General features: G+C 38.0%; 1 protein-coding gene across 3 annotated transcripts in view; it reads right to left on the bottom strand.

The window, feature by feature from the left end:
• CD163 (CD163 molecule) overlaps positions 1-6886 on the bottom strand; it is a 30629-nt gene extending 23743 nt beyond the window's left edge. For 2 of the 3 annotated variants that reach the window (XM_025995277.2, XM_025995278.2), the window contains exons 1-4: positions 6595-6886; positions 5106-5192; positions 3826-4146; positions 371-691 (exon numbers count right to left, since the gene is read on the bottom strand). In XM_025995277.2, the coding sequence (XP_025851062.2) occupies positions 371-691; positions 3826-4146; positions 5106-5192; positions 6595-6625 (760 nt within the window). In that variant the 5' untranslated portion in view covers positions 6626-6886. The remainder of the gene's footprint in view (positions 1-370; positions 692-3825; positions 4147-5105; positions 5193-6594) is intronic. The other variant, XM_025995279.2, reaches the window with a different exon arrangement.
• Positions 6887-14379: the final 7493 nt, after the last annotated feature.

Raw genomic sequence — 14379 nt, 5'->3', positions numbered from 1 at the left:
TTTGTTTTTAAAACTCATCCCCAAAGCACAACTTGCTAGTTAAGCTATTTTTTTCTTTTTCTTTTTCTTCTCTTTTTCTGGGGGGATTGGGGGAGGAGGGAGGATTGGATTATTCTCTGAACGCCTCCTTCTATCCTCATGACTTGGGTCTTGATTTCACTGTTCATCCTTCCTCCCTAACCTAGTTATTTTCATTTCAGTTAAAGAAAAATCTCCACAGGTATCAGATGGGGAACCTGAAATTAGGTCATAATAAGGTGATTGAGGAAGCAGGCTTCATTATGTTGGGAAGAGTTCAGGCTTTTAAGAACCTTTCCCCCTTTCTTTTGTCCTCTCAGGAAGCACCGAACGAACCCAGATCAGTCCTTACCCAAGCAAATCACTCCAACATCCTCAGCGTGATCACAGTTATGCTTTCCCCATCCTTCATGCTTGCAGTTCCAGAGAGCTGACTCATTTCCACTGCACACAAGATCATCAAACCAGATTGGCCCAGAACCTTCTCCAAAATTAGCTGAACCAGAGAAACTGACAGCACTTCCACATTCGAGCTGTTTACAAACCACAGAAGCATGATCTATGTTGAAGTTGTCATCACACACTGTTCCCCACTGTCCCTGGAACTTGACTTCTATTCTGCCAGAACACTGGTTTCCGCCGTTCATCAACCTCATCTCCAAACTGGATCCATCTAGAGTGGGGTAAAGACCGGAAGTCAGAAGTGACATTCTTTCAGAAGTGATTTTTAAAAATAAGATTCCTCTGGACACTTGAGATTTGATGCTGTCCTTAAAAATGATGCCCCATTTTGGAAGCTTCCCATCTGTACATACTGGGGAATTTTCATCTTTTAAAGACCAGCTAGAAATTAAGGCTTTCATCTATGTCTACTTACCAAGGAAAATGTTTTACAGATTAAATTTGCTTTCTGTTTTGTTTTATTTCCTTCCATTATTAAGACAAAATAAGCACTCTTTTATGTAGAAATTGACAAATTTGTCTCAAAGCACTTACTTTAAAAAACTAGAAAAAATAAAATTAGTCCATCCAACAAAGTAGCAAAAATGGCAAACATTAAAAACATTAAAAAAAGTCATTTGCCAAACATTAAAAACCTTTATTTTAATCTTTCTTTATCACAAACAGAGCATGAAGAATTGTCTGAAGTTGAGTGTAAAATTAGAAAACAATAAAAAGGGAAAAATAAAAATGCCGGAGCATGGACAACTGTTTGCAAAAGCATCCTGTACTATACCAAATTAATAAAAATTGAGGAAAAAATATCAAGAGAATTCATTTCTCACCAATCTCCTCTTTGAATCAAAGCTTCCCCCCACCTCCAAAGCATCTGGTACAATTTTTAGCAAAGAACAGCTTTTTTCATAAAGGAAATTCTCTCTATACATGTTTCCCTAGATTTTCTATGAGGACTAATATATCTGAAAAAAAATTTGGGATGAAATCTGGGGACACGTGAAAAACAAGAACTGCTTATGCTTGAGCAAGTGTTTAGAGGCTCTTTTTTTGAGAGAGGAATTTACTTTTAAAAGCTCTACATACCAGGCAAAAGACCTCTACTTAACAGGATTTTTTATTCTAGACAATTAATAACCATAAAAATAATAGTTCACAATTAAATATGTGTCTGGTGTTCTGAGTGTATCACATATGCTATTAGTCTTCACAACATTAAGCATTATGTATTCTTTCCATTATCCCTACTCCACAGATAAGCATTCTCAGTTTCCATAATTGTCATAGGATCATACACCTAGAAAATCATAGAGCCAGGATGTGAAAAGAAAAAGCAGTCTAACACTAGTGTTTATTCTCCTGACTATTATACTGTGTTGTCCCTGTGTGTGTGATAATAGTAAAATCTCCCAAGAGGCAGAGGCTCTGAGGATTGAGCATCAGTCAGGGTAGGGAAAATACAGCCTCTGAAACCTCATGAAACTAAGGAGTCCTTGAGTGGCTACATATACACCAATTGGAGCATTAGCTGTATAAATTTCAAAAAACAAATTTGATTAATTCTATCCTTAAGTATGAAAAAAACAGAAAACAAGAGTTAAAAGTGTTACACTGATGTCTTAGCTTGAACAGTGAGCTCTGTAGGTTGCAATGATTTTAGTAAGAGCCTGGCAAGATTTTATTTATTTATGTATTTGAAAAAGAGAGAGAGAGAGAGAGAGAGGAGGAGGAGGAGCAGAGGGAGAGGGACAAGCAGACTCCCCACTGAGCATGGAGCTCGCCCTGGGGCTCTATTCCACCACCCTGAGATCCTGACCTGAGCCAAAATCAAGTCTGATGCTTAATCGACTGAGTCACCCAGGTGCCCCAAGCCTGGCAAGATTTATTATGATTTTTAACTTTACCATAGATGTGCGACATAGATGTTACTATTGTTATTCCTATCTTCCCCTTGTAATGATTAACAATAAAAAACAAGAGGAGTAGGAGCAGGAGGAAGTGGAGGAGTTGGAAGGGGGAGGATGGAAGGAAGAAGGAAAAAGAAGAGCTCTAATGCATTAAAACACTGATTTTCAGAACCTGAAGTTCAGAAAAATTTAACAACTTGCTCAAAATAACATTCATGAGGTGCTGAACTGGAATTTAGTTCCGCATCTTTCTAGACACTAGCCTGTATTGTACCCAGTACACCACAATACAGGGGGAGAGATTAGTCCTTTCTAAAATATCCTCCCTGGGGATCCCTGGGTGGCGCAGCGGTTTAGCGCCTGCCTTTGGCCCAGGGCGCGATCCTGGAGACACGGGATCGAATCCCACGTTGGGCTCCCGGTGCATGGAGCCTGCTTCTCCCTCTGCCTATATCTCTGCCTCTCCCTCTCTCTCTCTCTCTCTGTGACTATCATAAATAAATAAATAAATAAATAAATAAAATTTAAAAAAAATAAATAAATAAAAATAAAATATCCTCCCTGGAGGAGATGGCCTCTAAGAAAGAGGAAACCCAGTGAAAGGAACAAGGAGAAATGGGAAGTCCAGGAATCTGAATTGGGTCTTAACTATGACCTCATGATTTACAGCAAAAAGGTGTGACACAAAGCTTTCAGAGTTACTGTAAGGTCAATGGAGATAAAGTTCATGAAATTTTTTCTAAATTAAAACCACCATGGGGCACCTGGGTGGTTCAGTCAGTTAGGCATTTGACTCTTGGTTTCAGCTCAGGTCATGATCTCAGGGTCTTGGGATGGAACCTATGTTGAGCTCCATGCTCAGCAGAGAGACTGCTTGAGCATTCTATTTACTTTCTCTCCCTCTCCTTCTGCCCTTCCCCCTGCTTGCTCACTCTCTTTAAAATAAAATAAATAAATAATTTTTTTTTAAAACCCAGAACAAACCACCATGTAAATGAAATGAACAGCACTGCACACTGGAAAAAAGCAATTCTACTCTGCAAAACATCCTTCCTGCAGCAAAAGATTAGTGCTAGGAATATTTATTTCTTGATTCATTAAATTGATTATCAGTTAAGGGACAAAAAGGTTAATGCACAAAAGCAGCATGTTACTGAGAAGGAACACAAAGAATTGACTTAGATATGATATTTTTACGTGGGAGTAGAAACTGACGGTGGGATTACTGGCTCTCAAATTGAAGCTGGTCACTCCTGGACTACAATATTCAGAATCTCCTTTTTTTTTCTAATGGGATGTGTCATGCATTGTCTGGTCTTTTAGCAATAGATTGGGTGATTTTATATATGAACTAGGAAACTCACAGAAAAGTGGCTCCTTTTCGTTTTTAGGCCATCTACATATTTTTTTTACCCACAAAGCATTTGAGTTCTGCAAGTCCTACCTGAACAGGTTACTCCAGCATCCTGTTGATGACTGCAGTTGTGCTTTCCCCATCCATCATGTTTGCAGTCCCAGAGAGCAGATTCATTCCCTCGACAAGAAACATGATCCATCCAGATTCGTCCAGAGCCTGCCCTGGAATTGGCCCATCCAGCGGCTTTGATAGCAGTGGGACATCCCAGCTGCCTGCAAATCACAGAGACTTCATCCATGCCCCAGCCATTATTACACACCGTTCCCCACTCCTCCTGGACTTTCACTTCCACTCTCCCGGAGCAATTGTCTTCACCATCCGTTAGCCTCATCTCTTTATCTGCTCTCCCTGCAGCAACAGGTGAAGGCAGCAATTGGTCAGGATCCAAAGAGCAAGCAGGGGATTATTATTCCTTGGATTACTTATTTATTTTTCCAAGCTAAATGTCAGAAACATCCTCAGACTCATTAATGGTACGAGAGGAGAATGTTATTTTGTAGGAACAAAGATCAGCATCACAGGCTTCAGATGAAGCAAGGATGCAAAATCAGTATAGCTAAGTAACACAGTTCTGAGATTTTTTTATTAAGTCGATTTATATAATCTCCATAGAGTTTACTATGTAAATAATATATTACAAAATTTTATAGATAGGAGCGAGGTAAGTTTCTCCAAATTCCTAAGAGCCATAAAAAGAAGGTTCATGATGAAGATGAAAAGACCAGTCTTAAGGAATTTAACACCCATTACACACATATATGAAAAACACCATGAATTTTTAAAATACTAGTTGAAATCTGGCTGAAAGTTTTCTACTTTATTAAATGGGAGTTGAGATGGAGATATTTTCCTATTTTTTCCTACCATAAAATAATCCCTCGTCCCTCCTTCCCCCCAGACTCCAAATGTCTCAGCTCCCACCCTCTGATTACTTTAACCAACAGGAAACTGCGGTCTCTCTGATATATAGCTGGCTTCCCTCAATACATCTTAAGGTAAAATTTGGCATTTGAATTTTTAAAAGTTGTTCCTAAAATTCCACTTTATCCCAATAATTCTGAGCTTTTTCCTCTGTTTTGTTTCCTATGTTTTAGGTAGGCATTATTCAAATTTAGGCAAATGTACTTTTTTTTTTCCTGTGAAAGTTTATTTTATCTTGGAGGAAACCATGCCTCTAGTTCATATTTTGGTGTTGCATGGTTAGGACCTCATTTTGTGCTTTTAATATCTGATCCTTTGAAATCATGAAGCATGTTTTCAGATGCTGTTGAGCCTTCAGAATTATTTGCGTTTGACCAAGCACTCACCAAGAGAATTGGTCATCAAACAGGTACTGAGAATGGAGACCACAGCCACAGCAGAGGGACACAAGAGGGCAAAACATCTTCTAAAGTCTGTGAAAAAAGAAACAAAAAAGAACAAAAGTATTGCCTTCCCCAAAAGCAACTTTGGAGAATACAGATGGTTTCAAAGTTTTGAGATTAACAAGGAAAGTCGAATGAAGACAAAGAATTCTTCTTTCTAAATGGCAAGGTGGACAGGAAACACACATACCTGGGATCACATAGTCTCAGTGAAATAGCTCTGGAAATGTTTGTGGTTAGAGGCGACTCAGCAGTGAGGAATTAAGAGCAAATTGGGGACTGAAAAGAATTTCAAGAGCAGAGCTAAAAACCTAGAAAATTGAGAAAGCATCCATGAAGCTTAGCAGCGGCAGGTCCCCCTTCCAGGCCAAAACAATATTCAACTACTGAGGTCCCCGACTCCAAGCCCACTGGATCCAGACAGTTAGGTGGTAAATTTCACAAGGGAATGGATTCTATCAGGCTCAGCACTGTTTTGCCAGTACCTGGCACAGTGCATGCTAAATAGTAGCTGAACATCGGTGGAATGAAGTGGTAAGGTTTATATTTGAAAAAAAAACAAAAAACAAAATACTGGATCTTATCACCAGATATAGCATAAAACTCTAAAGCTTTCATTACTCTCTCTTCTTATTCTTACCTTAACCCAACACTCACGCAACAGTAAGAATGCTTTGGTAGCCACATAGGACCATGCACTTTGGTATAAGTCACTAAAGTGTGGCCTTAGGACTTGTGCTTTCATGTGGCATGCTATACTGCCATAAGAAAGCTTTGGGGGATGCCTGACTGGCTCCGTGGTTGAGCATCTGTCTTCAGTTCAGATCATGATCCTGGGTCCTAGGATCGAGTTCCGCATCAGGCTCCCCATAGAGCCTGCTTCTCCCTCTGCCTGTGTCTCTGCCTCTCTCTGTGTGCCTGTCATGAATAAATAAATAAAATCTCTAAAAATAAATAACTAAAATAAAACTTTTAAAGATTAAAAAGCTTTGAAAAAATTTAAAATGCTAAATGAGTTTAACATATCCATATAAATTATGAAGTAGATTTCAGCCCTCAGGGATGTTATTTTAAATTCCCCTGTGTGATCAACTTTCAGTCAATATTCCTTTCCATATGGTCAATCTTTTCTAAGAATTATTGTCATACTCAATAAAATTCAGTTCATTTCAGCTCCTTAACTTCACCTTAGCATTTTTACAAACCTGATGCCATATCTAATCTTTCTTTTTTTTTTCTAATGCCAAATCTAATCTTTATCTCCTATCTTCATTTGTGAATCTACAGCAGACACAAGTCACTGCCACCAAAGCTTAATGCCCATTTTCCACTCCTTACTCTCTTGATGCCAATTACTATTAAATAAGATCCATTGACTATTAACTTTTTACTGCATTAAAAGGTAAATGTATAATAAATGAGAAATGTTTACCAGCAGATCCAGAGTTTCCGTGTGGGACCATTCTGAATTTGTCCAGTCCAGAGTTTTAATGATTTCTAAATCTTCTTGTATTATTCCTTAGAAATGTTCTGCTAAAGAGGACCACTAAGAATTCTAAAAATCATCTCACTTCCACAAGACAAAGCAAAGCAAAACACAACAAAAAACCCCAGAAAGGCTACATAATGGAGGTGGAGTCAATCAACGAAAAAAGGGAAGTCATTCACAAACTGAGGTTCCCTTTCATACTCATGTTTTCTTCAATCTGGGACATGAAACAACCAAAAGAAATTGAGAAACACTACAGATTTACAAAAATTAGGGGGAAATACTAATGCATGTTCTGTTGCTATTGAAATGAATATTTAGATTTCCATACTTTGTTTTGGACTAATATATTAGAAATAAAAATGACTATCACTGTGCAGTTATGTCAAAAACTAAAGTGAAATAAGCAAAACATAATTAAATAATGTTTTATCAGTTTTATCACTTTTAATACTATTACCATAATCAAATGAGCTGAATGAATAATTTTGTGTAGACCATCTACAGAGGGCATTTGCTTTCTCTTTTCTAATGAGATGAAGAGTAACAATAAAATTAGCCATGACCATTACAGATTCTACAAATGGTGCAATAAAAATTTACAAGACGTAATTTTAGCTCTGAATAACTCAAATTCAGTGAAAGAAAGACATATGTGAGCAATAATCCACAGCGATTCAAAGCACAGAGTGAAAAATAAAGAAAAACAGGGTCATATCAACTGGGAGACAGAAATGAATAGTCAGAAAACTCTTTTCTGTGAGAAGATGCTTAAATTGTGTCCTAAATAATGAGAAGGACTTTGCCCCCAAAGAAAAAAGATAAAAATATTTAAAGCATAAGAAACGACATATACCATACAATACAGGCATGTAAAAACATGGAAATTTGATGGTGCCTGATGGGATAAACATTCTCTGGTAATAGTGGTGCGCCAGAAGGGGGAGTTTAAGAAGCATCTCCAGTCTTGCAAGGAGACACTCACTACAATCCAGTGAAAAAGGTCACGCTGGCTTCTTTCCATTCCTTGGACACGACTAACCTCTTACACACATTGTTCCTTCTGTGTGTACTACTTTCTGCCACTGTCCTTCCTGAGCTCTTAGTCTTCTGTCTTTTATGTCTTTGGTTAAACACGACTTCACTAGGTAAAATAACTTGAACCTTGACTTATTCCAGAAACTGTGCATTCATGGCAACCTGTACATTGAGGATTATAACAACTTATACTTTTTATAATTATTTATTGGTCATCTTACTTGCTAGTTCTAAAACACAAAGGATAGGAAACATGTCTTCTTTTTCAACAAGACATTCACCAGCCCTTGCGGATAGCACTTGATAATACCTGTTCTCTGTTCCTGTGACAAATGTTGTTGATAATGCTGTTACTGTTGCAGAGGTAAACAAAGGTTATATGAAGAAGGGCATCATGTACCAGACTAGAGAATTTGAATTTTATATTATAAAAACCTATTCCTTGGTGTGGAAACTCTCTCAATGCAGTAAACTAAAGCAATCATGGGACTTAACTTGTTAGTTTCTCATCTTTTATGGATCACTGTCCTTTGTTGCCTGATATTCAGTGTCTAATAAATTGTCATTTCAGGACACCTGCATGGCTCAGTGGTTAAGCGTCTCCCACAGTCCTGGGATTGAGTCCCACATCGGGCTTCCCACAGGGAGCCTGCTTCTCCCTCTGCCTATGTCTCTGCCTCTCTCTGTGTCTCTCGTGAATAAATAAATAAAATCTTAAAAAAAACAAAAAGAAAATTGTCATTTCACCTATTTTGTCCATTTTCCAGTTGTTTCAGGTGGGAGAATAAATGCACTCCCTTTTTCTTCATCTTTAATGTAAGCAGAAATTTTTTGCTCACTAAGATTTTTGTCTTTTGAAGTTTGCACTGGTCTATTCTTTCCATTCCTCTACTATTTATTTCAATTGGGCTCTTCTTATACTCTTAGTAGATTTAAAAAATAGGATTCTACTGTCACTGCATTGTACTCTTGCTCTCATTTCTATTACCACTCCTGCCTCCAATCATCCTCAAAATTGCTTCCGAGATTAAACATAAAATACAAAGCATCTTGCGGTGCCTGGGTGGTACAGTCAGCTAAGCGTCTGACTCTTGGTTTCGGCTCAGGTCATTATCTCAGGGTCATGAGATATAGCGCCGAGTTGGGCTCTGCGCTCAGCAGAGAGTCTTCTTGAGACTCTCTCCCTCTGCCCTTCCCCCAACTTGCTTTCTCTCTCTAAAATAACTTAATTAATTAAAAAAAAAACCACACACACACAAACATTTTTTGATACTCCAATTTTGAAAACCACTTACTGTCATTATTAGTCTATCATATAATTTGTACTTTGAAAATTGTAACGCATACTTTATATAATTATTGTTCATCTTACTTGCTAGTTTTAAGATACCATGGATAGGAGGAGTGTCTCCTTTTTCAATAAGTTGAACATATGACTCCTTTATTTGTTATTTCCTGTCACTTTCATTTTTTTTCCTTTGTCCTTCAACAAAGGACAAAGGATGCTGCCTGTACCCTTTTTTCTTCCCAGCCCTCGTGATGGACCAGCACTCCAATATATTTGAGGAAGATTCTCAAATATGCATACACGCAGCCTTGTAAAATGAGTTTTGCCTGCTTGTGTTTTTAAATTACCTAAATGACATGTAGTAATTAAAAAATAAGAAGGACACCTGGGTGGCTTAGTCAGTTTAGCATCTAAGATGTCAGCTCAGGGCATAATCTCAAGATCCTGAGATCAAGCCCTGCATCCAATGTGGAAACTGCTTAAGATTCTCTTTCTCCCTCTCCCTCTGATCCTCCCTCCATCCTCTCTAAAAAAAGGGGGGGGGGGATGCACAGTCAGTTAAGTATCCAATTCTTAATTGTGGCAAAGGTCATGATCTCAGGGGCTTGGGATCCAGCTCTGCATTGGGCCCCCCTCTCAGTGGGGAGTCTGCTTGTATCCCTCTCTCTCTGCCCCTCTCCCCACCCCCAACCCTGGATCTCACTCTCTGTCTCTAAAATAAATAAATCTTTTTAAAATACCCAATGGACTGAAATTAGAAATCAATAACAAAAGTATCTCTGGAAAACTTTGAATACCTGAAAACTAAATAGCTCACTTTTAATAATCCGATGGTCAAAGAAGAAACCAAAAGGGAATTAAGGGCAGCCCGGGTGGCTCAGCGGTTTAGTGCCGCCTTCAGCCCAGGGCGTGATCCTGGAGTCCCGGGATCGAGTCCCATGTTGGTCTCCCTGCATGGAGCCTGCTTCTCCCTCTGCCTCTCTCTCTGTGTGTCTCTCATGAACGAGTGAATGAATGAATAAATAAATCTTTTTAAAAAGGGAATTTAAAAATATTTAAGAATAAATAAAAATGCGTAGAAAACACATCAAATTTTGTAGGGTGTAACTAAAATTCTATATAAGGGGAAATTTATAGCACACGACTCCTAAATTAAGAAAAACATGGCAAATAAATGGCACCAACTGTCACCTTAAAAAAAGAAGAGAACTGGCATATCCCTCTCCAGCTGGTAACCCTTATGTGCCCTGGGTCAGCTTTTAGCTCGTGATAGTGTATCACCCCCAAGGTGTAATGTAGTTCTAATGTCTGGAGGCCAGCAGCTCAACTGGGCACTTTATACCCTTTAGCTGGGTGAGCTGTTAAAACTGCATGCCTACCTCTCTCAGTCACCCCCATATCCTCCATTCCCCAATGGTTTTGGAAAGGAAGATGAGGACCACCTCCCTCCTCTGTGACCCTGGCACTTCAGTCCCCTACTACACCTCCATCTACTTAACTCACAGTGGTGCTCACTTGCTTGGAAGCAGTGGTTGCCCTCCTGTACGTGATTTCTCTAAACATAATAGGACAGGGCTCTGTATCAGTGAGAAAAGTCTCAGACTAATGGCAGAAATTTGCACTTTGCATATGTGAGTTTTAGGTTGTGAAACCTAAGATACTCACTTATTAATGGAATGTCTGATTTCTTTTCTTTGCTTTGCTTTGTTTTGGTTTGGTTTTTTGTTTGTTTATTTGTTTGTGGTCTTCTTGCTCTATTTTGTGGCGCTGGAAGAGATTCAATTATTCTGACATGGGGTCCTTTCCATAAGAGGTACTTCTGAAGGTGGGATATAGGGTTGAAGAAACCTAACCACCTTCTAAAATCATAGCTCTCCAGTGACCTTTAAAGAAAGCTGGTCTCTAGGACTTAACAAAATCATTACAGTAGCCTAGTGCTTTTCTTGGAAGCCTTTTTAGGGAAGGATGCTAAAGGTTTTTCAGTAATTATGCCCTTTAAGTTTTTAGAGCATTGAGGTTTAGGAATTTTGAGGGGATGAGAATGGCTGTTTGGGGACTGACTTGTAGATAAAAGATTTTCTTTTTATTTTGTCCTCATCATTTCTTTCCATGTAGCTTCCTACTGGCCCAACTTGGGCCCAGTGCTTTGTTTTTGGTTTTGCTTTGCTTTATCATTGGTTCATTCCACTCCCAATTAGTGAAATAAGATGAATTTCAATCCTTACATAATATGATACAAAAATTAACTCAGAATGGATCAGAAACATAAATTGAAGACCTAAAACCACAAAACTTTTCAAAGAAAATAGAGGAGAAAATCTCTGTAAACTTGGGTTCCATAAAGAGTTTCTTTCTTTCTTTTTTTTTTAAGATTTTATTTATTTATTCATGAGAGACACAGAGAGGCAGAGACATAGGCAGAGGGAGAAGCAGGCTTCCCATGGGGAGCCTGATGGGGGACTCGATGTTGGGATCATGCCTGAGCTGAAGGCAGACACTCAACCACTGAGCCACCTAGATGCCCCTCTACAAAGATTTTCTAATACTAAAAGCATGAGTCATAAAGCAACAATTTGATAAATTGGACAGCATCAAAATTTTAAAATTCTCCTCCTCAAAATCACAAAAGAATGAAAGCCAAGCCACAGAGTAAGAGAGAAAATACTTGCAAATCATGTATTTGATAAAAGACTTATATTCAAAAGTTTTCAAAATTTATAAAGAATTCTCAAAACTCCATAATATGAAAACAACCATCTTTATTTTAAAGGAAAAACAAAAGTTTTGCACTTCACCAAGGAATGTACATGATGGTGAATAAGCACGTGGAGTGATTCTCAGCATCATTAGTCCTTAAAGAAATGCAAATTGAGAAATCCACAATGAGATACAACTTATTTACCTATTTGAATGGCTAAAATTATAGAGACTGCTATGCCAAGTGTTGAGAATATTGAAGGAATGGGACTGTCCTATAGTCTTAAAGGGAATTTGAATAATTTATCCACTTTAAAACAGTTTGACAGGCTTTATATTTTTAAACATTAAACAAACTCTTGAGTTTTTACTAAGAGAAATAGTATCAGGGAAGCCTGGGTGGCTTAATGGTTGAGTGTCTGCCTTTGGCTCAGGGCATGATCTGGGGAGGGAGGATTGAGTCAGGCATCGGGCTCCCTGCATGGAGCCTGCTTCTCCCTTTGCCTATGTCTCTGCCTCTCTCTCTCTGAGTCTTTCATGAATAAATAAATAAAATCTTTAAAAAGGAGAGAGAGAGAAATGGTAACATATGTTCATTTAATGATTTACTCATGAATGTTTATGCCATATGAATGTTTTATTCATAATAGACAAAAACTAGAAACAAACCAATGTCTTTTAACTGGTGAATGGGTTAACAAGCAGAAGAATGAATCTACTGCTGCATGCTACCACAAAAATGACTCACACTTTGTGATTCTACTTCTACAGAATTCTGGAAAGTGCAAACCAGTCCATTGTGACTGGAAGCAGTGGTAGCTTAGGGGTAGATTGGGAAGCAAAAATTACAATAGGGGATAATTATGATGAAACTTTTTGGGGCAAGTAATATGTTCATTGTCTTGACTGTGTTGATGGCTTTAGGTATACATCTATATCAAAGCTAAAAAACTGAGTAAGTCCGTACAGCTTAGTGTATGTCAATTATACATCAATACAACTGTTTAGTAAATTTTAGTGAGCAATTATTAGCGGAAGATAAAGGAAAGGAAGAAGCCAGCCCCATCTTCCAGGTTTACAACTCATGGTGCAAGGCAAACCCTCCAGTGAGAGTCAGGTTTGGGGGAACTGGATATGTTAAAAAAAAAATGTAGGTGGATCTGGATGTTAGAACAGAATTTGGTAAGGAAATCTGTGACATTTTTACACAACCCTGTGCATGACAGATAGAAGAAGGAAGACAAATAGAGAAGGAAGGTGGCACCAGATTTTGGAACTTCTTTTGAATTTTGAAACAGATTTGGGGCTTGTGAGTAAGGCCACTGTGCCCATATTCTCATTGTATCCCTTCTATAAATGAAGTCATTAGCTTTATCTACTGTCTTATGATGAAATAAGCTTTACTGTGGTGTTTTAAATCTCTACATATAAATTGCAGGTTTATAGTATGATTATGCAAGTTAGGAACAAATTCATGCATTTTCCTTAGTCTTCCACCACCCACCCATAGAGAATATCTGTGTTCTCTTCCTAAGGTGCCTTTTCTTTTCTTTAGGTTCTACCAATCATTGAATAAGCAGTCACACTGATTATCTAGTCTTTGTTGCATTATGGAGAATGGCTATCTGCACTTGACTATCCTTTTTGATAGAGTAGTTTCAGATTTTTCAATTATTATTTTTTAGCCTTTCTGGAATGTTCTTCATCCCTTGCATCTGATTTTCTTTTCCCTTCAAAACCCCAGAGTGCAATGTCTTCTGACTCCTTTATGTTCTTGGCCCCCACTCAATTTTTTCACTTAATATTCCAGCATACTGAGCACAAATTTAAACTACATGTTTGCAAACTCATCATTTACATTGAACGTATAAATTGTGCATGTTGCATATGATTAGTCCACTGCAGACTGCTTATTGACTAATAGCTGGCTTTGATTCCATCATATTCTGATTTTTTTTTCCCCAGTCCTAGTAGCTGGACTTCTGCTTTGCTCTAGCCTTGTGAAACCACTGTCATGTACCAATTCCAGGAATTTGTTTCAGATGCTCTATTTATGCTTCACTTACTATCTTGATTACCTCTCCAAATCAACGAATTGCAAGATATTGTCTTCATACTGTTTTACTACCAACCAGAGATTGGGTATCTTTCTTTTTAGTCTAACAGGTGCTATGGCTAAGCTATCTAATATCCCAGTTTTATGGTTTATAACTAGCCTATATTACTCCCCTATTGAGTCTAAATTATTTTTCTCTACAAAGTAACATGATAAATGCCCCTATACATTTATAGCCTCCTGAAAACTATCAATTTCTTAGCCTTTATTTTGTTCATGAAGCTGGTCAAACATAACTGCACTCTATGTACAGAATATTTTTTGAATTACATGTTATGGATATTCCCACACTGATCTTTCTCCTTGTTTGCAATCTTTTCTTGCTCTTTCTCCACATCTCCTGTAATAGAAACCTTTTGCTCTAACCCTGGACTCTGACTTTATCGCTGGGAGCTTAGATTTCATGTTGTACTCAATACCCTCAGCATTTGATATTTGAGTTTCCCAGTGTTCTCAGCATAGACTTGCAATTTCAAGCTTTTCCATTTTTTTATTTTTAAAAAAGGTTTTATTTATTTATTCATGAAAGACAGAGTGAGAGAGAGAGGCAGAGACATAGGCAGAGAAAGGAGCAGGCTCCATTCAGGAA

This window comes from Vulpes vulpes, chromosome 8 (genome assembly GCF_048418805.1).
Source record: "Vulpes vulpes isolate BD-2025 chromosome 8, VulVul3, whole genome shotgun sequence".
Taxonomy (NCBI): Eukaryota; Metazoa; Chordata; class Mammalia; order Carnivora; family Canidae; genus Vulpes; species Vulpes vulpes.
Note: the sequence above shows the minus strand (reverse complement) of the source record. Positions and strands in the feature narration are given on the sequence as shown.